The 21,823-nt window shown below is 38.5% G+C and overlaps 1 protein-coding gene across 9 annotated transcripts in view; it reads left to right on the top strand.

Moving 5' to 3' along the window:
- Positions 1 to 1,409: 1,409 nt before the first annotated feature.
- TCF4 (transcription factor 4) overlaps positions 1,410 to 21,823 on the top strand; it is a 360,227-nt gene continuing 339,813 nt past the window's right edge. For 6 of the 9 annotated variants that reach the window (XM_060029103.1, XM_060029102.1, XM_060029097.1 and 3 more), the window contains exons 1-2: positions 3,621 to 4,142; positions 5,802 to 5,874. In XM_060029103.1, the coding sequence (XP_059885086.1) occupies positions 4,041 to 4,142; positions 5,802 to 5,874 (175 nt within the window). In that variant the 5' untranslated portion in view covers positions 3,621 to 4,040. Of the gene's footprint in view, positions 1,887 to 3,027; positions 3,127 to 3,620; positions 4,143 to 5,801; positions 5,875 to 21,823 lie in introns of those variants that run through there. The other 3 variants (XM_060029100.1, XM_060029098.1, XM_060029101.1) reach the window with 3 other exon arrangements.

The raw sequence follows: 21,823 nt of genomic DNA, 5'->3' as shown, positions 1-21,823 counted from the left end.
CGCAATGAGAAGCCTGCACACCGCAACAAAGAGTAGCCCCCGCTCAACACAACTACAGAAAGCCCACACGCAGCAACGAAGACCCAACGCTGCCAAAAATAAATAAACTTATTAAAAAAAAAAACTTACCTGTAAACAAAAGATCATGAAAATTGATCTGAACTCTGTCACTGCCACAAAATTGCATCAGAAAATGGAGATTAGGATGTTCCCGCTGCCAGATGGAATAGGAATGTGGTTGGATGTGGACTCTGCAGACTGCCTGTCTTCCAAGGTGGGCTCTATCACTTAATAACGTGTAATTGAGGCAAGTTTGTACCACTTACTAAAGGGCTCTGGGTCAAACAGTAACACGAACTCCACAGAGCCACTCTCAGGATTCAAACAACCAATACTTGAGAAATTCTTAGAACAGTCTTTGGCACATAGTAAACCCACTATATAAGGGTTAACCTATCATTATTACTTGCTTTTCTCCTGTGGGAGGGCTAAAAGCTATTCTTTCGGAGTAATCTTCATTTAAAATCCCATGGGCTAGGTTAGACATATCAGTTGGTTTAGCGAGGAATTAAGAGGTGGAAAGGGAACATTTCTTTCGGGGCAGCTCCGTCTTTATCTTTATCCCTTTAATTCTTACGAAATTCATAAAGCGGACATTTGCTATTTGCATTTCACAGACCAGAAATCTGGCTAGAGAGGGTAGAACTTTCTGGGCCAGAACGAGACGTTGAATCAGTAGTGGGTCACAGCACGGAATCGATCTAAGCCTGCACGGGAATAAACGAACGTCTTTTCCAAGTGTGGACTTCCGGGACTTAGACAGTTCTCACTTTCCAGGGGCCAAGAAGAAGATGGATGCGGGTGGTTTAGGAGAGGACCCACATCTCCCTCCAGGCCCAGGAGCTACACCTCGGCTCAGAGGGCTCTCTCCACGCCGCCCGAGCCTCGCTAAGAGGGCCGGCTCCACACTACGGGAGAACCAGGCTCCGGCTTTCCGTCGGGGAGGCCTCCCTCTCCCGAGCCTCCCTCACTGACTCCGACTCCTCCGCGCAGGTCTTTGGAGTTTAATTCCTTAATTTATTTAGAAACTACACTTTTGAGTCAAAGAACAGAGGCAAGGACCGGGAACAAGAAGCAACGCGCGTGAACACGGACGCCGCCTCGAGAGCCCTTACAGGTCTAGCCCACGCACGACACCCGCCCGAACCCCGCCACCCGCCTCCTTTCCCGGAGGAGGCGTGGCCCGCACGCGTCGCCATCTTGGTCGCCTCTCTAGGCACTCTGTTTACTACTCTATGGTTGCCCGCTCCCGCCCCGCCCCTCCCCAGTCATTGTCTGGAGGAGCAGCCACGGCCGCAGCGCCTTCTCTTTATAAGTCCGCAGTGCCCGGATGTGAATGGATTACAATGTATCTTTCAGGGAAACCTATTATTATCAATGTGACTCCACGGGGGAGTCAATGGTGATGATCAGGAGGAGGAGGATGATGATGATGAGACACCTCTAAACTTGGAACAAGTTTAAGGCTTTATAAGAGGAGAAGAAAAAAAAAACCACCAACAAGATTTGTTTGAGGAAAAATTATAACTATCCTGTGTTGATATTTTTTTTATAAACAATAAGAAAAAGTTGTTGGATTTTTTTTTAATGATTTCTTTTTTGGGGGAGGGAATTTTGTTGCAGTTTTATGGTGGAATATGCAAAAACCAGAGCCAGGTGCATAATCTTGTATTCTGTGGATATCCCTGGAGCAGAACTGAGTACCAGTTAAAATACTTTTTTGGGGGATACACATGTGAGATACTAAGTACTTGCAGAAGATTTTTGTCTCTCTTTTTAAAGTCACTTTCCTTGGAATATTGTGAGCATATTTGTGGCCATTTAAGGTAACGTTACAATTTGCTGTCAGAGTAAACTGTTTGTAATTGAATTTAATATTTTAAATGTCGATCCCAGTGTTTTATTAAAACAAAAGGAACAACCTATTAAATAATCGCCAATGGGAAAAAGTGTGTGCATGCATTTTGTGTATGTACTCGCACATCTAGCAATAACAGGGTTTATAGAATGTGTATTTTAACACACGTTAAAATAGCGTATGTTGCATATACTGGATAAAGTACGCTTGTTATTACGAAACGATAGAATTATGCAGCTTAATTTTTATCCTAAAAAGTGATGTGAAAAAGTATGTTTTAAGAGCATGCAGGGCCTGTAATGGTAAATGTTGAATTAAAAACTTAAAGTGCTGGCGAACGGGGACTTAGCATGCCTAGGAACTCAAGTGTAAAAACAAAACAACATCCACCCTCAAAAATTGCCTTTTTTGTTGTTGTTGTTGAAGTTTGCAGCTATACTATTCTGTGACTTAAAAGGGAGGGGAAAAAAACGTATGTAATTTAGGTTTCGCCCCCAACGCAGAACTACCGACATGAAAATCTCCCCAGCAAAATGTGGCTTGGTTTATATCTGGAAAAGAAAAATATTGTTCCTCTTGGCAAAGTCTTTTTGCATCACGTGTATTTGCAGCCTAGTATAAACTTGCTTTGCCGTGTGTGGATGTGTGAGTGAGAGGGAACGAGAGTCAGAGAAAGAAAGGAGGGGATGTAAACTCGAATAAATTTCAAAGTGCCTCCGATGGATGAAACGGGCAAAAACTGAACTGTTCAGGCTTCAGATTGTAACTGACGTTCTGAGGGAAAATGAGGTGCTCGATGAAATTTCGTTTGTATTTTTTTTTTTTTTTTTTGCGCGGCGGGGGAGGTGTTGAGATTTTTTTTTCTCCGGGGGGGGGGGGGTGCATCCCAGCCAGCCCGACCCGAGCGAGCCGCGTCTCCCCGCCGGAGGCCCCCCACCCATTTCTTTGCTGAACTTGCAATTCCGTGCGCCTCTGCGTGTTTCCCCCTCCCCCCCTTCCCTCGTCCCCTCCCCTCCCCGGAGAAGAGAGTTGGTGTTAAGAGTCAGGGATCTTGGCTGTGTGTCTGCGGATCTGTAGTGGCGGCGGCGGCGGCGGCGGCGGGGAAGGAGCGGGCGCGGGCGCAGGCGGAGGAGGTAGAGGCGGTGGTTAGACATGAACGCCGCCTCGGCGCCGGCGGTGCACGGAGAGCCCCTTCTCGCGCGCGGGCGGTAGGTACCGGCGCCGGCGGGGCTCGGCGGGGCTGGTGCGCCGGGCGGCGTGGGGCTCGGGCTCGGCGGCCCCGCACGCGGCTCCGCGCCTCCCGTGCCGCGGGCTCCCGGCTCCCGGCGCTCCCCCTGGAGACACCCCTTCCTCTCCCGCGCCTCTTCCCTCCCCCTCGTCCCTACCCCCCCTCGGCCCCCCCTCCCCGGCAGTGCCACTTGGAGAGACCGATGACTTTGCCAAGGCCCTGACTTTAATTTTTACAACCCTTTCTTTCACAAATTAGGGTGCTGGACCATTACGGGACCCGACCCTCCACTCCGCTTCCCTCCCCCCCGCCCCGCTTTCGTCGACCCTGTCACCCCTCCCCCTTTGGACGTGTTTTCACTCCAGAGACGCTCATCTTTAATTTCTTTATAGCTACTTTGAAACGCAGAGGGGAGTGGTGTGTGTGTGTGAGCGTGTGTGTGAGCGTGTGTGCGTGTGTGTGAGTGTGTGTGGGGGGGGGTGGGGGGAAAGTTGAGACCGGATCGTTCTGAGTAGTTTCTCTTTTCTCTGGGATCCATTCATTTCTCGCTCTACCTCCTGTTGCATAAAATGATGCGCTGAAGAGCGGCTTTTTTTTTTTTTTCCTTCCCGGATTTGGTTTTATAGTGGATGTTACCAGTTTTGATCGTCTCTTTGGAAATACAATATCAATAGCAGTTTTTTGTTTTTTTTTTTTTTTTTTTTTTTTTGCTATTGCTGCCTATTCCTTCTTAAAAAAAAAAAGCAACAAAAAACAACTCTCCTGTCCCTCCCTCCTTTCTACCTTATTCCCATCCGCCCTCACATCCCTACCCCACAACCCCCCCAGTCTCCAAAAATCCGATTGTGTTTTCTCCAAGGATTGGGACTGGATTTTCTGATTGCGGTTATTTCCATGTTTCTAGGTTTGTGTGATTTTGCTAAAATGCATCACCAACAGCGAATGGCTGCCTTAGGGACGGACAAAGAGCTGAGTGATTTACTGGATTTCAGTGCGGTAAGAAAGAACGGTGGAAACTAACAACAGCTGTGAAACAAAACAAAACAAAACAAAAAACCCAAACACTTTGAGCTAGAAACCAATAATAATCTAAAGGACAGGAATAATTTTAATTGGCTGAGTCCTTGGTAAACATGAAGGTCTTTTTGATAAGTTTTTAACTACAATTTTTGGGTGTGATGGACGATTCAGGCTTTTTTTTTCAGAGTCTTAATTACTTGCTTTTGAATTTCCTACCCACCGAATCCCCCAAATAATGGAGTCTCACTCCAATGGAAGGGAAAAACAGACACCCCTAAAACTGTAAACCACCCCTAAACTTGACCTTATCTGAACACTGAGAGTACTGATACTTTGTGCACTACTCATTTTATTTATTTATTTTTTCTGAAAATGGAAAAGAGAAAATAGGAGACCCCAGTTGTCTCAGAGTTTTAAACTGATGATGCTTTGGATTAGTAGGACCTGTAGTCCTCATTACATCTTTTCCTGGGATTCTGAAAACTCGTGTGCATATGCTGAGCATACATTCTTTAGAACCCTTTAGACGGTCTTTGTAAATCTCGGAGTCGTGAGATCAGCACAAAGCAGAACTTACACACTTGTGGAGTTTTATGACGGAACTTGGTCCTTCTCCATCCCTTTGCTTCCCTTCCCCATACCAAGTCCCAAACATGTCAGGGGAAATAATTCATTTTTAATGCCAGATGAGTTTGGTGTAAGATGCATTTGCAAAGCAAAATAAAAAGAATCCACAAAACACACAAATAAAATCCAAACCGCCTTCTAAGTGGGGCTCTTTCATGTTGCTGCTGCTGCTGCCGCTACTGCTGCTATTGCTGCTGCTGCTGCTTCTCTTCTAGACCTTTTGGAGAAATGGCTTTCGGAAGTTTTGCCAGGAAACGTGGCCCTAGGCAGCTTTGTAGCCCCCTTTCTGCTTGCTGCACTTTCTCCATTCGTTTCTTTGCTTTTTGCAGGCTCTGACTCAGGGAAGGTGCGCATTATCCACTAGATACGTCGAAGAAGAGGGAAACCAATTAGGGTCGAAATAAATGCTGGAGAGAGAGAGAGTGAAAGAGAGAGAGAGAGTGAGAGAGAGAGAGAGAGAGAGAGAGAGAGAGAAGCAGAGAAAGAGAGAGGGAGAGAGAGTCTTGCTTCAAATTGCTCTCATGTTAGAGACGAAATGAGAATTTAGTGCAGGTGGCACTTTTATTTTTATTTGGGTTCACATATGACAGGCAAATCCTATACGGGATGGAAATGGACATTGCCACGTTTATGGCCAAGGTTTTCAATATAAAACAAGCAACTTTCTTCTCCTTTGTAAAACTAGTGTTTTCTAGAGAGCTTGCTGCCCTCCAAACTGAATCTTGTTCACATCATGGGGACTGTGTTGGTTTAAAATGTAGTCCTACCTAGTTCTGGCGATCTAATGAACCTGAGGAAAAAGAAAACAGTGGTTAAGGTTGGGGTGGGGGGAGAGTGATTGGTAATGTTGTGCCTGTTTTCGTTTTAAGTTGGATGGTGATGTATTTTACTAAAATGAGCCCTTAGCATAAACTGTATATTGTATAGGGAGAGTATGAAAGATCTTTGATGAACTCTGAAGGCACAAATGTCTTCTTTTCAACAGTAATGTTTCTTTGTTTCTTTTAGATGTTTTCACCTCCTGTGAGCAGTGGGAAAAATGGACCAACTTCTTTGGCGAGTGGACATTTTACTGGCTCAAGTATGTAAATTCTTTTCTTAGTGTGTAGTTAAATGTTCTTAGCTGTTTATTCACTCATGGTATATTTTTGGCTCTGTTGAAGTGTTCTGAAAAAGTCATTGAAATTTTAGCCTGTAATGATATGGTTATTTCATTATCCATTAGTGGTATAACTTAGGCAAAAACATTATCTTTTGCAAAATTAAAAGTAGGGTTTTTAAAAAAAAAAAAAAAATCAAGGAAACTGTCTCAGAATTCATCACTTACTTTAAAAGCAATTTTCTGATACAATTGTAATCAAACACGTGAAGATAAGGCAGTGTTAACATGGGGGAATAAATTAATGTTTCCTTATTTGAAAATAGAGGGAAAAATCTAACTTTCATGAAAAGGGCAAATCCCTTGTAAATAATATCAATTTTATTGGGTACTATGTATAATTAACCCTTTTAAAGAAATGAGCGCTTAATTTTGCAGATGAATGCTGTGTAGTAAACCATAGCTGTAAATAGAGAGACTCCTGCTAATCTGAGAGCGAAATATGAATTCATTTATATTTAAAATATCCTTTTTGGTGCTTCAGTTTTTTTTTTTTTTTTTTAAGAATTTACTTGTGCAATGAATTTTTCTATATTTAAAGTTGCAAATTTGGAAGGACTTTTACATTTTATAAATGAAAGGTCTTTGGCTGATGCTTTAAAAAGACATTAGCGCTATTCACAAAGGAATCTGTGTGTGCAGTGATTATCTGGTATCTAAGGAGGAGTTTTAATAGGGGACTCTCTGAAGGTCTCTTATTAAAAGTGAAAACTGAAAATATGCTATTCGTTTAAAACGTATTTTTTTGGTCTAGTGAATTTCATATCAGAAGGAGGCATACATTGCTCTCCTTTAGGTTCAAGGCTTAAATCCATTTATGCTTGTTAAACAGCTGTAATATTTTAGGAGTTCTGGCAGTGGTACATAACAGGACATTAGACAGAGTCCTGTTCTTAAGTCAGACTGGTAAATGTTGACATCGTTTAGTTGTGAGATACCAGTGGAATTGTCTGTTAGCTATTGAAGATAATTTCACATCTCTTAATATTCATTTGGTGTTGTAGCAGTGAAAGAAATCTGTTCATCTTTGTGATTTGTATAATTGGTATTTTTTAAATAAAATTAATGGCATTTAAAAGTTGCTCATTTCTAGATAAGTTACTTCTCCTTTGCTGGCCCCCATAAGTCTAAGGGATTTTTTATCTCTACAACTTGATTTGTGAAATATGAGATGCCTCCTATAGTTACATTTTATCTTTTATTTTGGGGGGTCCACTTTGATTAAAAGGGCTACTGACCATATGTTTGTGTTTTACTGTCCTGGACCCTGTTATAATTTTCATTTGGGACTTAAAATTTTTTTTGTTGTTGTATTCGTATTGTGTCTTCCAAATTTCTTTATCGTGTTCTCTATACAACTTTGAAGGAAAGATGAGTACAAGTATCTCATGTAGGCAGATTAATTTTTCATGATAGACAGTATCAAAACAGTTGCTAACTTTATCTCTGACAGTAACTTTCTTCATGATTTTCCTTAAGAAAATGTATAGTTGAAATCTGAAAGTAGATTATGTCAGAAAGGCTCAGAGATAGACTGCTTTCAGAGTCAGTGCAAAAATACTCTTTTGTACTTTGTAAAAATTGACACATTTGGAATAATTAAGTATATCAGCTTAGTTATAGTTTAATAAAGTAAGGTGATTTAGAAGCATGAAATTGTGTTACATTTAAAAAGATAACTGTGCATCTGGTCCCTTTTCTATGTTCACATTTAAATGAAGTCCTTGCTATGATGTTTAAGTGTTTACAGAGTGTAGGGTGAATAAGTATGAATATGTATTAATGCATTTTGGAAAATGATCATATACTGAAACTTACAGAGTTCTTAAGACAGTATATCTGTATATGTAAACCTAGACAGAGGCTTCATCCTTAGTGAGACGTGTTGTGATATTTCCAATGAATATGCTGTGATTATTTTTAAGGTGTTAAACTTTAAGTGACGTCGTACCAGAGGTGTAGTTTTCAGGCCCAAATGTTTACTTGTAAAGGTAAAAAGTGTAGTGCCGATTTTGTTCTCGCTGCTGGATTGAAAATGCAGGGTATTCATCCAGTGCAGTATGATGGGGACTATAATATACACAGTACAGATTGGAGTGTTGGTTTTTCTCATCTGTCCAAGACACAGTTAGGTGGCTTTGTTTCCACTCAGTAACAAAGATAAGTCCCTTTTAAACCATAACAAATAAAAAAAAAAAAATGAGGAAAACTGCATTTTGCTCCTGGAAGGATGAACTAGGAAACTTTGGACTGAGAAATAATTTTCTAAATGTACATCAGGTTAATATCCATTGTCCCAAGGGTGCTCAGATGTCACTTCCATGGGTAGCTTTGAAACTTGGGTCCAGAGAAAAAAGGTCCAAAGTATAAGTGAACTGTTCATATTGGAAAAACCAGCTCTGTTTTTTCAGAGTGAGGCATGGTAATGTTTCATGCTTAAAGTTCTCAGTAGCTGTGGATTCCATTCATATAGGGCGCTCCTTCGTGATTTGCAATGTGAGAATTAAAAAAAGTGTGGCCATATTGCCTTTAATCTTTCATTTCACAAACATGGTTTTTCCTACCACCTTAAGAAATGGTGAGGCTGCTAGGGAGAATGGAATGTAACCTGAGCTACAGCCTGACATTCCCAGGGAGCATTTTTCACATGAAAGGCTTTTGTCAACCCAGGAAAGGACCAGCAGTTTTTGTTTGATGTTTGCAGGTGTTCAGCAGAGAGCACTAAAACAATTCAGCCATGATAGTTCAGAGCTTGGATGACCTTAACGGGGAGAATTGGTGGGTTCTGGAATTATTTTTAAGAAATATTTGAAACCTATATGGTGACTTATATAAAGGGATTTCAGATCCATTATATCATTGATCTTAAAACTAGCTAAAAGCATCCACATGCCTGGATGATTGGAAAATTTTTCTCATTAAAAAGTAGGACGGCAAAGTTACCAGAAGAAAAAAAAATTCACCTAGAGTCTATAATTTATTGATGAACAGGGGTTTAATTTTCTAATATAACAAAACTACAGTTTCTTTGGTTACCTTTGAGTCTTTCATGAGCAAAAGATAAACATACTAGCTTTGGCATCTTTTACAAAGTAGTTTTAAAGTTGGGGCTCTAAAATTATCCATACTCAACAACAGTCCTGCTCACATCTGTTACATGTATTTACAGTTAGTCTGTGACGGATCCTACATCTTCCTCCCTTAGTTTAAAAGTTGAGCCTTTTCCCCCGTAACTGTTTAGCTTTACTTAGGTGTTCAGCATTTGTTAAAGGTGCCAAATGGATGGGTGTTTTAACAATTAAGAGCAGCAGTAAAACACACCACATCCCTGTCATGGTCATTTTTGGAAGAGAAAAAACATTTCTTGACATTCACACAAGTTATTTTACTGATACCCACATGACACCCAAATGACACATCAGTTTGGTAAATTCAGTAAGAAAAAATAAATCGCTCCAATTGGTAGTTCTGTATCACAGAGAAAATTCAAATGGTCAGCATTCTGAATTAATATCCATCCGTACAGTTTGAGTTCATGATTATGGCGTGAAAAAACAAATGGTCTCCCTTAAAGGTATTTGTGGAGTACACTTATTTAATTGTGTGTGTGTGTGTGTGTGTGTGTGTGTTTTAAACAGCCTTACTATTATAGTGCAGTTCATAGTGGTTGTATGGCTTTTATAAAATGCAGAATAATTTAACAGGTTACAAAATAAGCAAAGTGGCATTAAATCCATTCTGTTAGAATCATAGAATTTGGGGGATTGAACCCCTTAGAAAGAGACAGCCCAGTGCCTTCATTGTACAAAGAAAACTGAGGCCCAAGTTAAGAGGTTCTGAACTATGCCTTTATTTGCTAATCTAAGAAACAAGTTTTGATTTGCTAATTTTGTATGGCCCTGCAAATCCTTTTATTGGAGTAATATTGGTTTCACTGCTCTGTTTTTCTAAATTTGTATTTTGCATAATAGGGTATCAGGATTTGTGTGCTGATCTTTGTGCCTACAAATTCTTCTAAGTGCACATGTGCCCTTTGAATGCTTTTTAAGGTTTGGAGCTGAATTTTGGATTGTTGATCATTCTCTTTTGCCTGATCTGGCCTGTGACTATTTGCAAGATGTTAGATTGAATAACAGGGGTGGCTGGGCATGACACTGACAGAATTAAAGTGCTTCTTACTATGCCAAGTGGTGTACTATGCACTTTATATTCTTGTATTTTTTAAATCCTCACAAGAACCCAGTGAGATGCCAAGATTACCATGCTCAATTTATAAATGAGGAAACTGAGATTCAGAGATGGTAAACTACTTACCCTCAAGGCAGCCAGAATGAATCAGGTTCTAAACCCAGGTCTGCCTGGTCTGCCTAGCTCAGTGTCTTTTGAGACACACACACACACACACACACACACACACAGACACAGAGTCAGATATAGCTTATTATTTCAATATCTTATAGGCTTAAGGATATATTATTGAGGCTTGGTGTGCAATACTCTTCCTGATCTTTACAGTAGATAAACATTTTTAAAAAATATGTTTAAGATAATGGTATAAACCATGTCCATTATTTTTCCTGCTTTCTTATCCAAACTAAGCTTCTAGTTTATGTTGGATTTCAATGTGACTTAGTATCTCTCTCATATTTTTATTATTTTTTTAACAAGGAAAATATAGTAGGTAGTTTCAAAGTTGTGTTTTGGTTCTATTGTAAATGGACAGTCTGCTTGGGAACCAGTGAAAATATTTTCTTTTCAATTATTTTAATGTACCTAGTCAAACCAAAAGTTGAGGTAACCAAGCTTGCTCTGTTAATACCTAAAAAAAAAAAAAGGTTTCCTATCTTTTAACTGTAAAAAAAAGTTTTGCAGTTCCTTGTTAGATCTTTGAAACTTAATATTCAAGAACAAAAACCCTGAATTCTATCTGCATCACTAAAATAAGCAGTTTTGAAGTTTTGATATGTCTATTATCAGACATGTGCTTAAAATGTTACGTTTTCTAAATTCAGAAGGAAGAAGCAGTACTCTATTTGACATTGACTTAAGTAAATAAAATGCATTAAACAAGCGTAGGGATCCAAGATCTGTTGAGCCTGAAATGCTTAACATTTTTGACAGCATCAGCAAATTATCTTTACCCTACTATTGTAATGAGGAAATCACTTAAATAACAGATGAACAGCTAAGTCACATAAACATATATAATAGAACTATGTAATGAAAGTTTATGCTGTTAATTGCTCGAATCTGTCTTAAATGCTTAGAATCATGGAGCAGTAAAGACTGTCATATAAACAGTTTTGTTTTGAGCTTAAAATTATTCCTTTTTGCTTTCATCTGCTATGATAAACAAAGTAATTTTGGAAGCTTTACAGATCAAACATTTACTCCTAATGGTAAACTACATTTTATATTGGAAGTTTGCAGCCTTGTCCAAGGCAGAGAGTTGAGTCCTGGTGGCCCCAGGCTGCAACGTTTAGTATCATGATGCTATTTAGATCTGTTCCCATAAGCCAAGATAACAGATCTGAAGTTGTCTAATAAGGAACATGGTGTGTTTTGAAATGTTCTTCAGTTTACAAGTCTTGAACCAAAATGTTCTTGGCCAAACCTTTAGACCTTATACCTATATGTTGGGTAAGTCAGATTTTGCACAAAGCATCGAAATGAAGCTAGGTAGGAACAGAAAAAAAATCCCTTCCTTCCTTATTTTTTGTCTTTTATGAGCTATTTTTTTATGACCAGGTGTTCTTCCAAGTTAATTAGATGGTGCTGAGTATTAGAGAAAGTAAAGCAAAGCACATCAAAGTTATTTTTTTTAAAGGCTTTATTTATTTTTGTCACCGGCTTATTACTCTGAATAAAGTTTTCAAAATTGACCGCCAAGTTTATAAGCTTACACATGGGTTATCCATTTTCTAAATCTGTGATCCCACTTAGACTCAGCAGTGATGTAGGCACATGAGGTTTAGGTGGGTAATTTTCAACCATATGTCTCTTAATGCTTATGAGAGATGTAAGAGAAATAACAGTTTAATCTTTAGAGAAGATTGGTTGACGCTTTCTATAAGTTTTACATATATATTTATATATATATTTTTAATCAGGCTCAAAGGAATAGCAAAAGTGTTGAAAAAGGTTGTCATATTTGCTTTCATTTCAACAATAAATAAAGGCCCAGTTAATCAGCATATCAGATAGCCAGGTGTGTTTAGAATCAGTTTATACGGAGGAACTTCAGGCTGTAAGAAAGTATTCTATTTAAAGGTGCAGCCACTCGATTGTTCAAATGGCTGCTTTTGTACTTTTGTGTGACAATTAACATTTAATGAATGACTTTCTAAACTGCCATTGGTGGTAATTATTATATGCGGTTTATTAACTGCAATCCATTGTTGGATGTGCCTGTACTGATCTGTTTTGCAAACAACCCTTCACACGTTCAGCAGTATTTGTACATTACTTTTTAAAGAACCTGTTTCGTTTGCTGACGTTGATATTGCCCCTAAAATTTTTAGCTGACAAATGCCTCTTCGATCAGAGTGATTTTTTAATTAAATTAAAAATTCATTGTCTTTTCAGCTATAAAAATTTTGCCCTTCTTTCCTCAGGGAATCCCAAAGAAACTCCACAAGATTGCCTTTCAAGTAAAGGATTTATAGAAATTTAGACTTACCAGGAGACTTTAGAGATGTTCTATGATTTTATTTTTGGTTAAAGAGCTAAGGTTTGGGAGGGTTAAATGTCTTTTGCCCAAATCATACAGTTGGTTATGGGCTATAATAGGACACAAATGCAGATGTCCTGACCTGCTGCTCAGGGACCCCATGCTGCTTTTAATTAAGGTTTGGACTCAATCCGTTGGTACCAACTGTATGTTTCTTTAGAGGAGGAAAACTTGTATAATCTTCCATTTCTGAAAAATAATAAAAGTTCAGATCGTGAGAGATGGACAACGTAATCCAGCTCACTTGTCATCACATGCTCTAATTTGGCTAAGGCAGTTGACGAATAACTGTTAAAATGTATTGTGTTATTAAAAATAACAAAGTAAGACCCCTGATTAAATATCAGGGCTGTAATTTAATCTTGGGGGTTCTGGTGCTGTTCATAAACCATTTGGTTTTTTTCTGTAACAGATGACGTCAAAATACAGCTTGATTGAATTATGACCCTGGGTTACAGGAGCACCTGCTTGTGCCTCTTGACTTCATAGCATGTCAGCATTTCCATTACGAATTTTTTTTTTCTCTGACATTTTTAAGTTCAAATAGTTAAACGAGACTGGTGATTGGCATAGAAACTTTCAGCCTCCCGGGAAAAGACTATTTTCCCAATAAAACAGAGAAGGTGGTGACAAAGCCCCATTACGGAATACCTTTTAGAATGTTCTTCCTTGCTTTCATCTTCCATTAATATAAACATTCCCTTTTGGGGTACTTAGCTGAATTGCAAGGCATCCAAATGGAAGGTTTTGTATCTAAAATCTCCCAAGCCAAGACTTAACTCCAGGGCGTTTTGAGGACTTTTAAACTAGGGAAAGACCTACCTTCTGTGAAGGAAGATATTGAAATGATAGCTCTGGACACTCCAGTTTTCATCTTGTGTAAAATGCTGAAGAGCAAGATGAAAAACACGCACATTTGCATATCTTGTCAGTAATTACTTTTATATCCACTTAAGATGAGTAAAAATTGATAATGAATGGTTTAGAAAGGTCTATTTATTTATATCATTATCTGGAGACTCATAGCATAGCTTCAGTTTAGCCCCTCGGGTTTTAATATGTAGCCAGTGGAGATGGGATGTTGGTTGTGCCTATCTAGCCAGTTATTTTTTATCTACCTATCATAATTCTTATTGATGGTTCATCTAATATATATTTTTAGTACATGCTATGTACACATCCCCTGCGTTAGCAATTATAGGACTCAGAGGGCTTTGTGGGAGCAAGGTCCTGCCCTGAGAGGGCATGTATTTTGACAGGAAAGAATAGAAATGTACATGTTTAATTAATACTCAGTGTCCAGAAGACAAGTGTCATTAACATGGTGGGAGTTTAGGTAAAGAAAAACTTATTTCTTGCTGGGGGAACTTAATAATGAAGGTTTCATGGACAAATTGACTCTGATTCTTGAAAGAGGAGGAGTATTTTGACATGGGGCATTGGGACGGAGCCTTTTATATCAAGATCACTGTGAACCAGGCACAGAGGAAGGCCGTTGCAAAGGGTGGATGAAAGAGAGCAGGTTCCTCAGCTTGGCAGTGGACTCAGTTATGGTCTAGGCACCTCAGTCACCTCCAGGCACACATTCCTGTCTTGGGTGCCTTTTTTTTTTTTCCTTTTCTGGTTTTGGGATTTCCCTTTGAGATAATCCAGTTCCTTCCCCAAATATATGTTTTTAATGGTAGTGGCAGCGTGGAAATCAAGATTTAGGTGTTCCCAGTTCCAAACTCTTCCTATTGTATCATTCAGCAGTGGAAATTTTAAGCTAAGTTGGAGAAAATGATTTATTTAACTGAATTCTGGCAATCTAGATTCTCTTGCCATGTTTGCCGTTAAATAGCTGTTTCATATTGGCAAAGTGAATATAATGTGTCATACTGACATCACACATAGGAAAAATACGTAAATACCACCCTTTCCTTGAGTATTGGTCACATTACAGTGTCTTTCCCTCTGTGACCTCCTACTGTTTCAGTGATTCCAGTTTCCAGTTGAAGCCAACAATTCAAGTTCTAGTTGGAATTGACATAGGAGGAATTTATTAATGAATGTTTGCTACAGAATAGAAACAAGATTTTTTCGACAAAGGGCATATTCTAGACCCCTTTACCCATTTTTTTTAAAAAAAATGTCAGTTTCGAACCTGTGTCTTCCCCAAACTTTTTCTTCACTTTCGAACATAAAGGATTCATGTTGGGAATATTTTGCAACCCTTCACCTTTAAACTCAGAGAGAAAACATTTTGGTCATCAGGTGGTAATCACGTTTCAAGATTTAATCTACAATTTCATACATAACCCAGTTTTGCAATTTTGAAAAGGAAGACCGCACAATGTCAATTTCAATCCTTGTTCAAATAATCATTATTTGTTGGGCGCCTTCTAGAACTTCATTGTCTAACTGGTATCCCAAACCATGGAATGATTTTCTGTTCTGCTGTTGGCACTGTGATTCTTCATTTAGTTTCTTTTGGCTGCAAAGGTTGATTTTCTTTTGACATCTAATTGCCCCCTGATTTTGTTGACCTCTTATTATTCTTCAATTTATCTTTTTAGCCCATGTGGAACTTTTTCTTTTTTACATGGGTGTACATTTTGTAGTGTCCCACTTTAATCCCTAGTAATTTTGGTAGAGTTGGATAAAGTGAGAAATACTCCATAATTACTTTAAGCAATTAATTTTACTTAAAAAATTCGTTATTGTTGATGAAGGCTTGATTGTTTAAAGAATGTTGAAAGCTTCAGAAAAGTGAAAGGGATGAATGTACATAGTGGTGTTTTTTTTCATTGTGAATATGTTTCACCGGAATAACAAGAGAATTATTAAGAATTATTAACTTTCATGTACACACTTGTTCATTCATTCATTTAGTAAATGTTTTTTGAGAGTCAAGATTCAAATTGCACTGCTAGGTATTATGGTGATATAAACAAGGAAAAATTTCAAGGCCAGCATTGCAGTTGGCATAGGATACTGCTGTCATTGGGTACAGGCTCTACGTTGATTCAGTAAGACAGTGCTTTTCGAATAAGTGATGTCAAAGTGTGGAAGTAGACTTCTTCCAAAGATGCTTTTTAAATATAACTACAGACTTTACAGTTTAGCTGAAACATTGAAATCCTGTGTGTGTACTTCTACATGAGTATAAAGGAGAGAGAATGGACTTGAATGATTATGGAATTTAGACCTTGAAGAGTATTGTTATGATGTACTCTCAAATTTGGTACCAAAGACTTTTTGGGAGGCAATGACAATTATGCCCCATATGTTTTTGTTGGTTTTTTTTGGGGGGGGATCAGAAATTAAAATATCAGATTTGTAGATAGTGCCCATTTACTTCAAGGGCACTAGATATTTTTGTTGTTGTTCCCACACTTGAATATTTTTAATATTTATTTAAAAATTCGTATGCAGGAAGTTATTCATTTACTTTCAGAATTTTGTATTGAGCATCCACCACGTATCAGGTAGTATGCTGGGTGCTAGAAATAAAATGATGAACAAAACAGACGCGGTTCTGCATTGGCTCAATGTAGGAGACATACATTCACTGAATAACCAACCAGAGAAATGTCAGCCTCTACGTTGAGAGGTGTGAGGCGTTAGATGAGTTTGCAATAGGGTATCTGACCACACAGTCAGGAGAACCTTCCCTGAAGCTGGCACACCTGACTGAGGGGGAGGGGGAGGGAAGTGGGCTGGGGGTCAGCAGGGCATGGTGTTTGGGGACGAGCTAGAGCTTGGTTGGAGCTGAGGCAGGGGAGAGGGAAGGTAGGGGCCAGATCATGCCAGGCTGCGAGTCAGGGAGACTGTGCAGTTTCCTCCCACCAGATTTGTGCCTGGGAACACTCTGACTGCAGCCTGGAAAACACAGCTCAAGGGTAGTCAGGGTGGGTGGCCTGAACCAGCAGTGAGACTTTTGCAGGAACCCAGCTGAGAGATGGGGTTGCACACACACACAGTGGCATTTGCGTGTGTGTGTGTGTGTGTGTGTGTGTGTGTGTGTGTGTGTGTGAGAGAGAGAGAGAGAGAGAAACTTTCTATAACTTGAATACTTGCAAATTGACTGTATTTTATATCTTCTAACAGTAACCCTGAGACCTCGTTCAGCTACTGTGTGCTGTCGACTGCCTGTTTTGCACCCAAATGCCACAGAAGTGCTTTTTATTTTCTGAGAAAAGTGGAAGATTGATTTTGCAATTCTGTTGTGAGAGGGTGCAGAGGTGGGAGTGGGAGAAAGAGGCAAAAGGGACTCTGCTTTCTTATTTAATGGTCTTCAGTAATTACGCACTATTTAGGCTTCCTCTAGCTTATGTTCTAATTACCAGTAAACATTCTGGTGGTTCAGTTCAACCTGTGGAATTGAGTCCATCACACACCTGGGATCAGGTATCAGCACATTCCCACGCTGTTGCTGAGCATCTTTGGTGAACTTTAGGAAGGTGGTAGGATTTGTACGATATTCCGTCTGAGATGGAAACGCTGTTTACCTGATTCTCTTTTGTCTGAGGTGGCCATGGGGGAAAGTTATCTGGTAACTGTTGATTAGCCACGAAATAAAGTCTTTCACTTTGACACCTCCCAGTGAATAGCCCTGCTTCACCTTTCACTCTGACCATCTAGCTCCTTCTCTGCCCCGCTCCCTCCATTTTCTCACGAATCTTATGGTTTACTCTTGGGAGTCCCCTCTCAACCCACTATGTTTGTTAGTCCATTTTAGTTAGGAAAACTGTCACCATTCTTGCGGTATACTTACTGTTCAAGTTGAAGAAAAAAAGAGGTTTTTTCCCTCCTCTCTTCCTTGCCATCTTTGCTTCTGCCGGCTAGTTAGAGCGTTGGGGGAATGCCACGGGTATGGGCTGGATCCTGATAGCCACGCCCGTTAGTGATTCTTGGCCCTGTGACCCAAGAGCTCTGCGTGTGCTTCATCAGAAGGGTGCTGATAGGAGTGAGGTCTAGAACCATCTCTGCTGAGCTGAAAACCCCTTAGCACACGTGCCTTGTGCTGGTGAGTCAGTAGGTGATGCTGATGCAAGTGGACAGCATCCACGTGTTGTTCCTGCCTCCTGGAGAACTCCTTCAGCATCCAGGCGTGCACTGGTAATGCTCCGTTAAAAAAATCAAACAAAATGAAGTTACCTTCCTTCTGGGGTGCGGAGGGCACGCAGGGTGCTTCCACAGTTATCTGTGGTGCTTTATTTTTTTGGAAAGAAAAAAATGGTAGAATGTTATGGTTGACACCTCAATGCTCGAAATATTTCATAATAGAAACAAAACAAAAGCGTAACAAACCAAACACATACTCTCCCTCTCATTCACACTCCCTACTGACTGGTCCTCTTTCTTGGGCTCCTTTACAACAAGAGTTTTGTTGACTGTTGACTACACTGGTGGCTTCTGTATCCCTTCCTTCCATATACTTTTTATAAGTCTCACCCCAACCAAATATTCCAAAACATTTTATCTTTTGATGTTTGATACCTACAAAATAATACATGTAGCATATATGAATTATGAAGCTAAATGATGGAGTGAAGACCAGGGGACCCACCACTCACTGTCAAAACTAGAGCATCATCAGAACCATCTGGGTTTCTTCCTTATCCGCATTCCCCTGTCTTTCTTGCCAGAGGTAAATATTCTCTTTTTTCTTTCTTTTTTTTCTTTCTTTCCACTTGACGGAGGATTATAAACATGGTATCATTCCTGTGTTGTATTGTGCCACTTGCTTTTTACACTTGGCATTGCATGTTTCAGATTTCTCCATGTTGCTGTGTGTGGCATTAGTTCATTTTCACTGCTGGTGAATATGCCTCAATTTATTTATGTATTTTCTAGTTAATGAACCTTTGGATTGATTCCCTTTTTTTGAGACTACACACTTTCCTAGCACCTCTTGACGTGTTCTTGATCATCTCTTTTGATCCCTGTAGATGTCTAAGAGTCAAATTTCTGGGATGTAGAGTCATGCAAATGTTACAAATGAAAAGATAGTGCGGAATTGATTTCCAAAGTTGTTACCAATTTACACTCCTACCCACAGCATAAAAGGTTACGTTGGATGTATATTGTTGTCCACCTGTGGTGTTCTCAGATTTCTTAATTGTATCACTCTAGTGGGTGTACAATATAAAATGTATCTCACTGTGGTCTTAACTTGCATTTCACTGATGATTGATGAGGTTAAACATCTTTCTATGTATTTATTTATCATTCATGTTTCTTCTATGGAATCTCCCCTCCTCAGTTTTCTATTAAGTCTGTTTTCTTTTTAAATTTTAATTTTTTACTGCTTTGCGGATGTTCTTGTTATATATGTGGATAATAATTTTCTCAGTCACGCATGCTTCAAATACTTTCCCTTTTTTTATGACCTGTCTTTTTACCCTCCCTGTGGTATCTTTTGGTGAGCACAAGGCCTTAAACTTAATGTAGTCATTTTTTTTCCCTTTACCTTTTCATGTTGCGTGTCATGGTTGGAATATCCATCTCTACCTCAAGGTCATAAAGATATTCTCTTATATGTTTCTTCTGGAGAGCATTTTGTAGTTTTGACATCCACATTTAAGTTTTTAATACAGTTGGGATTGATTTTGTAGAGTGGGAAGTAGGGGTTCAATTCCACTTTTTCTTAAATATCTTGATATACATTTGTTCTAGAATCATTTATTGAAAAGCCCATACTTTCCGGAGGCATCCACAGTGCTATTTCTGCAATATTGTAAGTTTCTGTATTTGTAAGGGTCTTTCATTCTGAGTCCTTTTTTTCTGATCTGTTGGTCAGTTTGTCTACCCATGCCTCAGTGCCATATTGTAGTAAGTTTCATACCACATTTTAGTATATGGTAAGGTCCTTCCTCTTCTCATCCCACATGAACATTTTACTTTTAGCTATGTTTTTCCACAGAAATTTAAAAATAAGTTTGCCAAGGTCTTTCATAAGCCTTTTAGGGATTTTATTGAAGTTGCGTGGGATCTGATGATCAATTTGGGAAAAAATTAATATATCTTTAATAATGATTATCTCCACTCATTTATCTCTCCAATTCTTTAGGTCTTCTTTGATATCTCAAAGTTTCATAATTTTTTTCATGAGGTTGTGTATATCTTTTGATGATTTTTTCTTAGGTACCTTATTTTTGTTACTATTGATAATGGTATTTTCTTTTAAATTAAATAGTCAAATTGTTTGTCCCTGATATATATATAAATGTAATTGATTTTTGTATATTGATTTCATATTCAGCCATGTTGCTAAATTCTCTTATTAATTTTATTAATTTTAAATTATCTTTGTGTTTTCATTAGAGTTTTTCTTAGTCATATCATGTGTGAATAATGACAGTTCTGTTGTTTTTCCTTTCAAATCCCTTTCAGACAGATATATCTTTTTTTTTTTTTCTTTTCTTGTCTTACTCTGTGATACCTAGGACCTCAAGACATTCTTAAACAGAAACAGCAATACTGGGTATCCTTGTCTTTTCCCTGATTTTCACCATTGATATTGGTAGTTATTTCATTAAGGAAGTTTCCTTCTATACATATCTTGCTAAGAGTTTTACTGTGAGTGGTATTGAGCTTTATCAGTTTTTTCTACATACATTTATTTTTTAAATGATTTTTTTAAAGTATTGTTTTTAAACTTAAAAAAATTAATTAATTAATTTATTTTTGGCTGTGTTGGGTCTTAGTTGCTGTGTGTGGGCTTTCTCTGGTTGCGGCGAGCGGGGGCTACTCTTCATTGCGGTGCGCGGGCTTCTCATTGCGGTGGCTTCTCATTGCGGTGGCTTCTCTTGTTGCAGAGCACGAGCTCTAGGCGCACGGGCTCAGTAGTTGTGGCTTGTGGGCTCTAGAGCGCAGGCTCAGTAGTTGTGGTGCATGGGTTTAGTCGCTCCGCGGCATGTGGGATCTTCCCGGACCAGGGCTCAAACCCGTGTCCCCTGTATTGGCAGGCGATTCTTAACCACTGTAGCACCAGGGAAGCCCCCTCTACATATATTTAAATTATGATTTTAAAAATCTCTTTAATCTGTTAATGTTGTGAGTGACATTTATATTTTTCCCTATGGTAAACTCCCCTTGGATTTTTGGGATTGATTAATGTGATTGATGTATTTTAATTACTCTTTTAAAAATAATATCCTGGACTCAGTTTTCTAATATTTTCTTTAGTATCTTGCATCTATGTTTCTAACTAAGATTGATATATAATATTTCTTCTCTTACCATCCTTATCTGGTTTTAGCTCCAAGATTATACTGACCTGTAAAATGAATAGAAGAGTATTTCCACTCTATCATCTCTCATCACAAGAGTGTGTATAAATCTCAAATAATCTGTTCCTTGAAATTAGGTAAAACTTGTCTGTGTAAAAATCTGAGTGAGCCTCGAGTGAGATGATTTTAAAGCCCTGATACAATTTTTAAATATTAAAAATATTGAGAATGAGAATTTTACTTTGTTTTTTAGTTTTAGTTCATTTTAAAATTACATATATGAACAAAATTACATATCTGATAGATATAATATTTCACGTTTCATATAAAATTCTGAACTGATTACCATAAAGTTGTTCATGGTATTCTCTTGTTAGCTTTCTGATCTCTGCTGATTCTATAATTAAGTTTCGTTTTTCATTCCTGGTTTTATTTGCGTTTTCCTTGATCAAGATCACTAGATGTTTTTCTCATGTATTAGTCTTTACAAAAAGAATCAACTGTTGACTTTGTGGATTATTTGTGTGTGTTTTCCCACTTCATTAATTTTTCATCTTTATTATTGCCAGCTTTCTATTTGTTTTGGGTTTATTCTGATTTTTTTTCTAACTTCTTAAGTTGACCACTTAGCTCATTAAGTTGTTATCATTTATTTTGTTAATGTAAAAACTTAAGGCTCTAAAATGCCTTTTAAGTACTGCTGTCCCTGTATTCAGCGGTTTTAATATGTAACGTGTTCATTATATTTTATTTATAAGTATTTAAAATTTTCCAATATGATTTTTCTTCTTTAACTCTTGCAATATTTATTGATGCCTTGAAAATTTTACAAATGAATGTTATTTATCTTTTTATTATTGACTTTGAATGTAATTTAATTGTTGTCAGAGAACTGTTCCATGTGACAACAGTTCTTTGTTTCTTG

The sequence above is a fragment of the Delphinus delphis genome, chromosome 13 (genome assembly GCF_949987515.2).
Source record: "Delphinus delphis chromosome 13, mDelDel1.2, whole genome shotgun sequence".
Taxonomy (NCBI): domain Eukaryota; kingdom Metazoa; phylum Chordata; class Mammalia; order Artiodactyla; family Delphinidae; genus Delphinus; species Delphinus delphis.
This window is presented reverse-complemented; position numbering and strand designations above follow the sequence as displayed.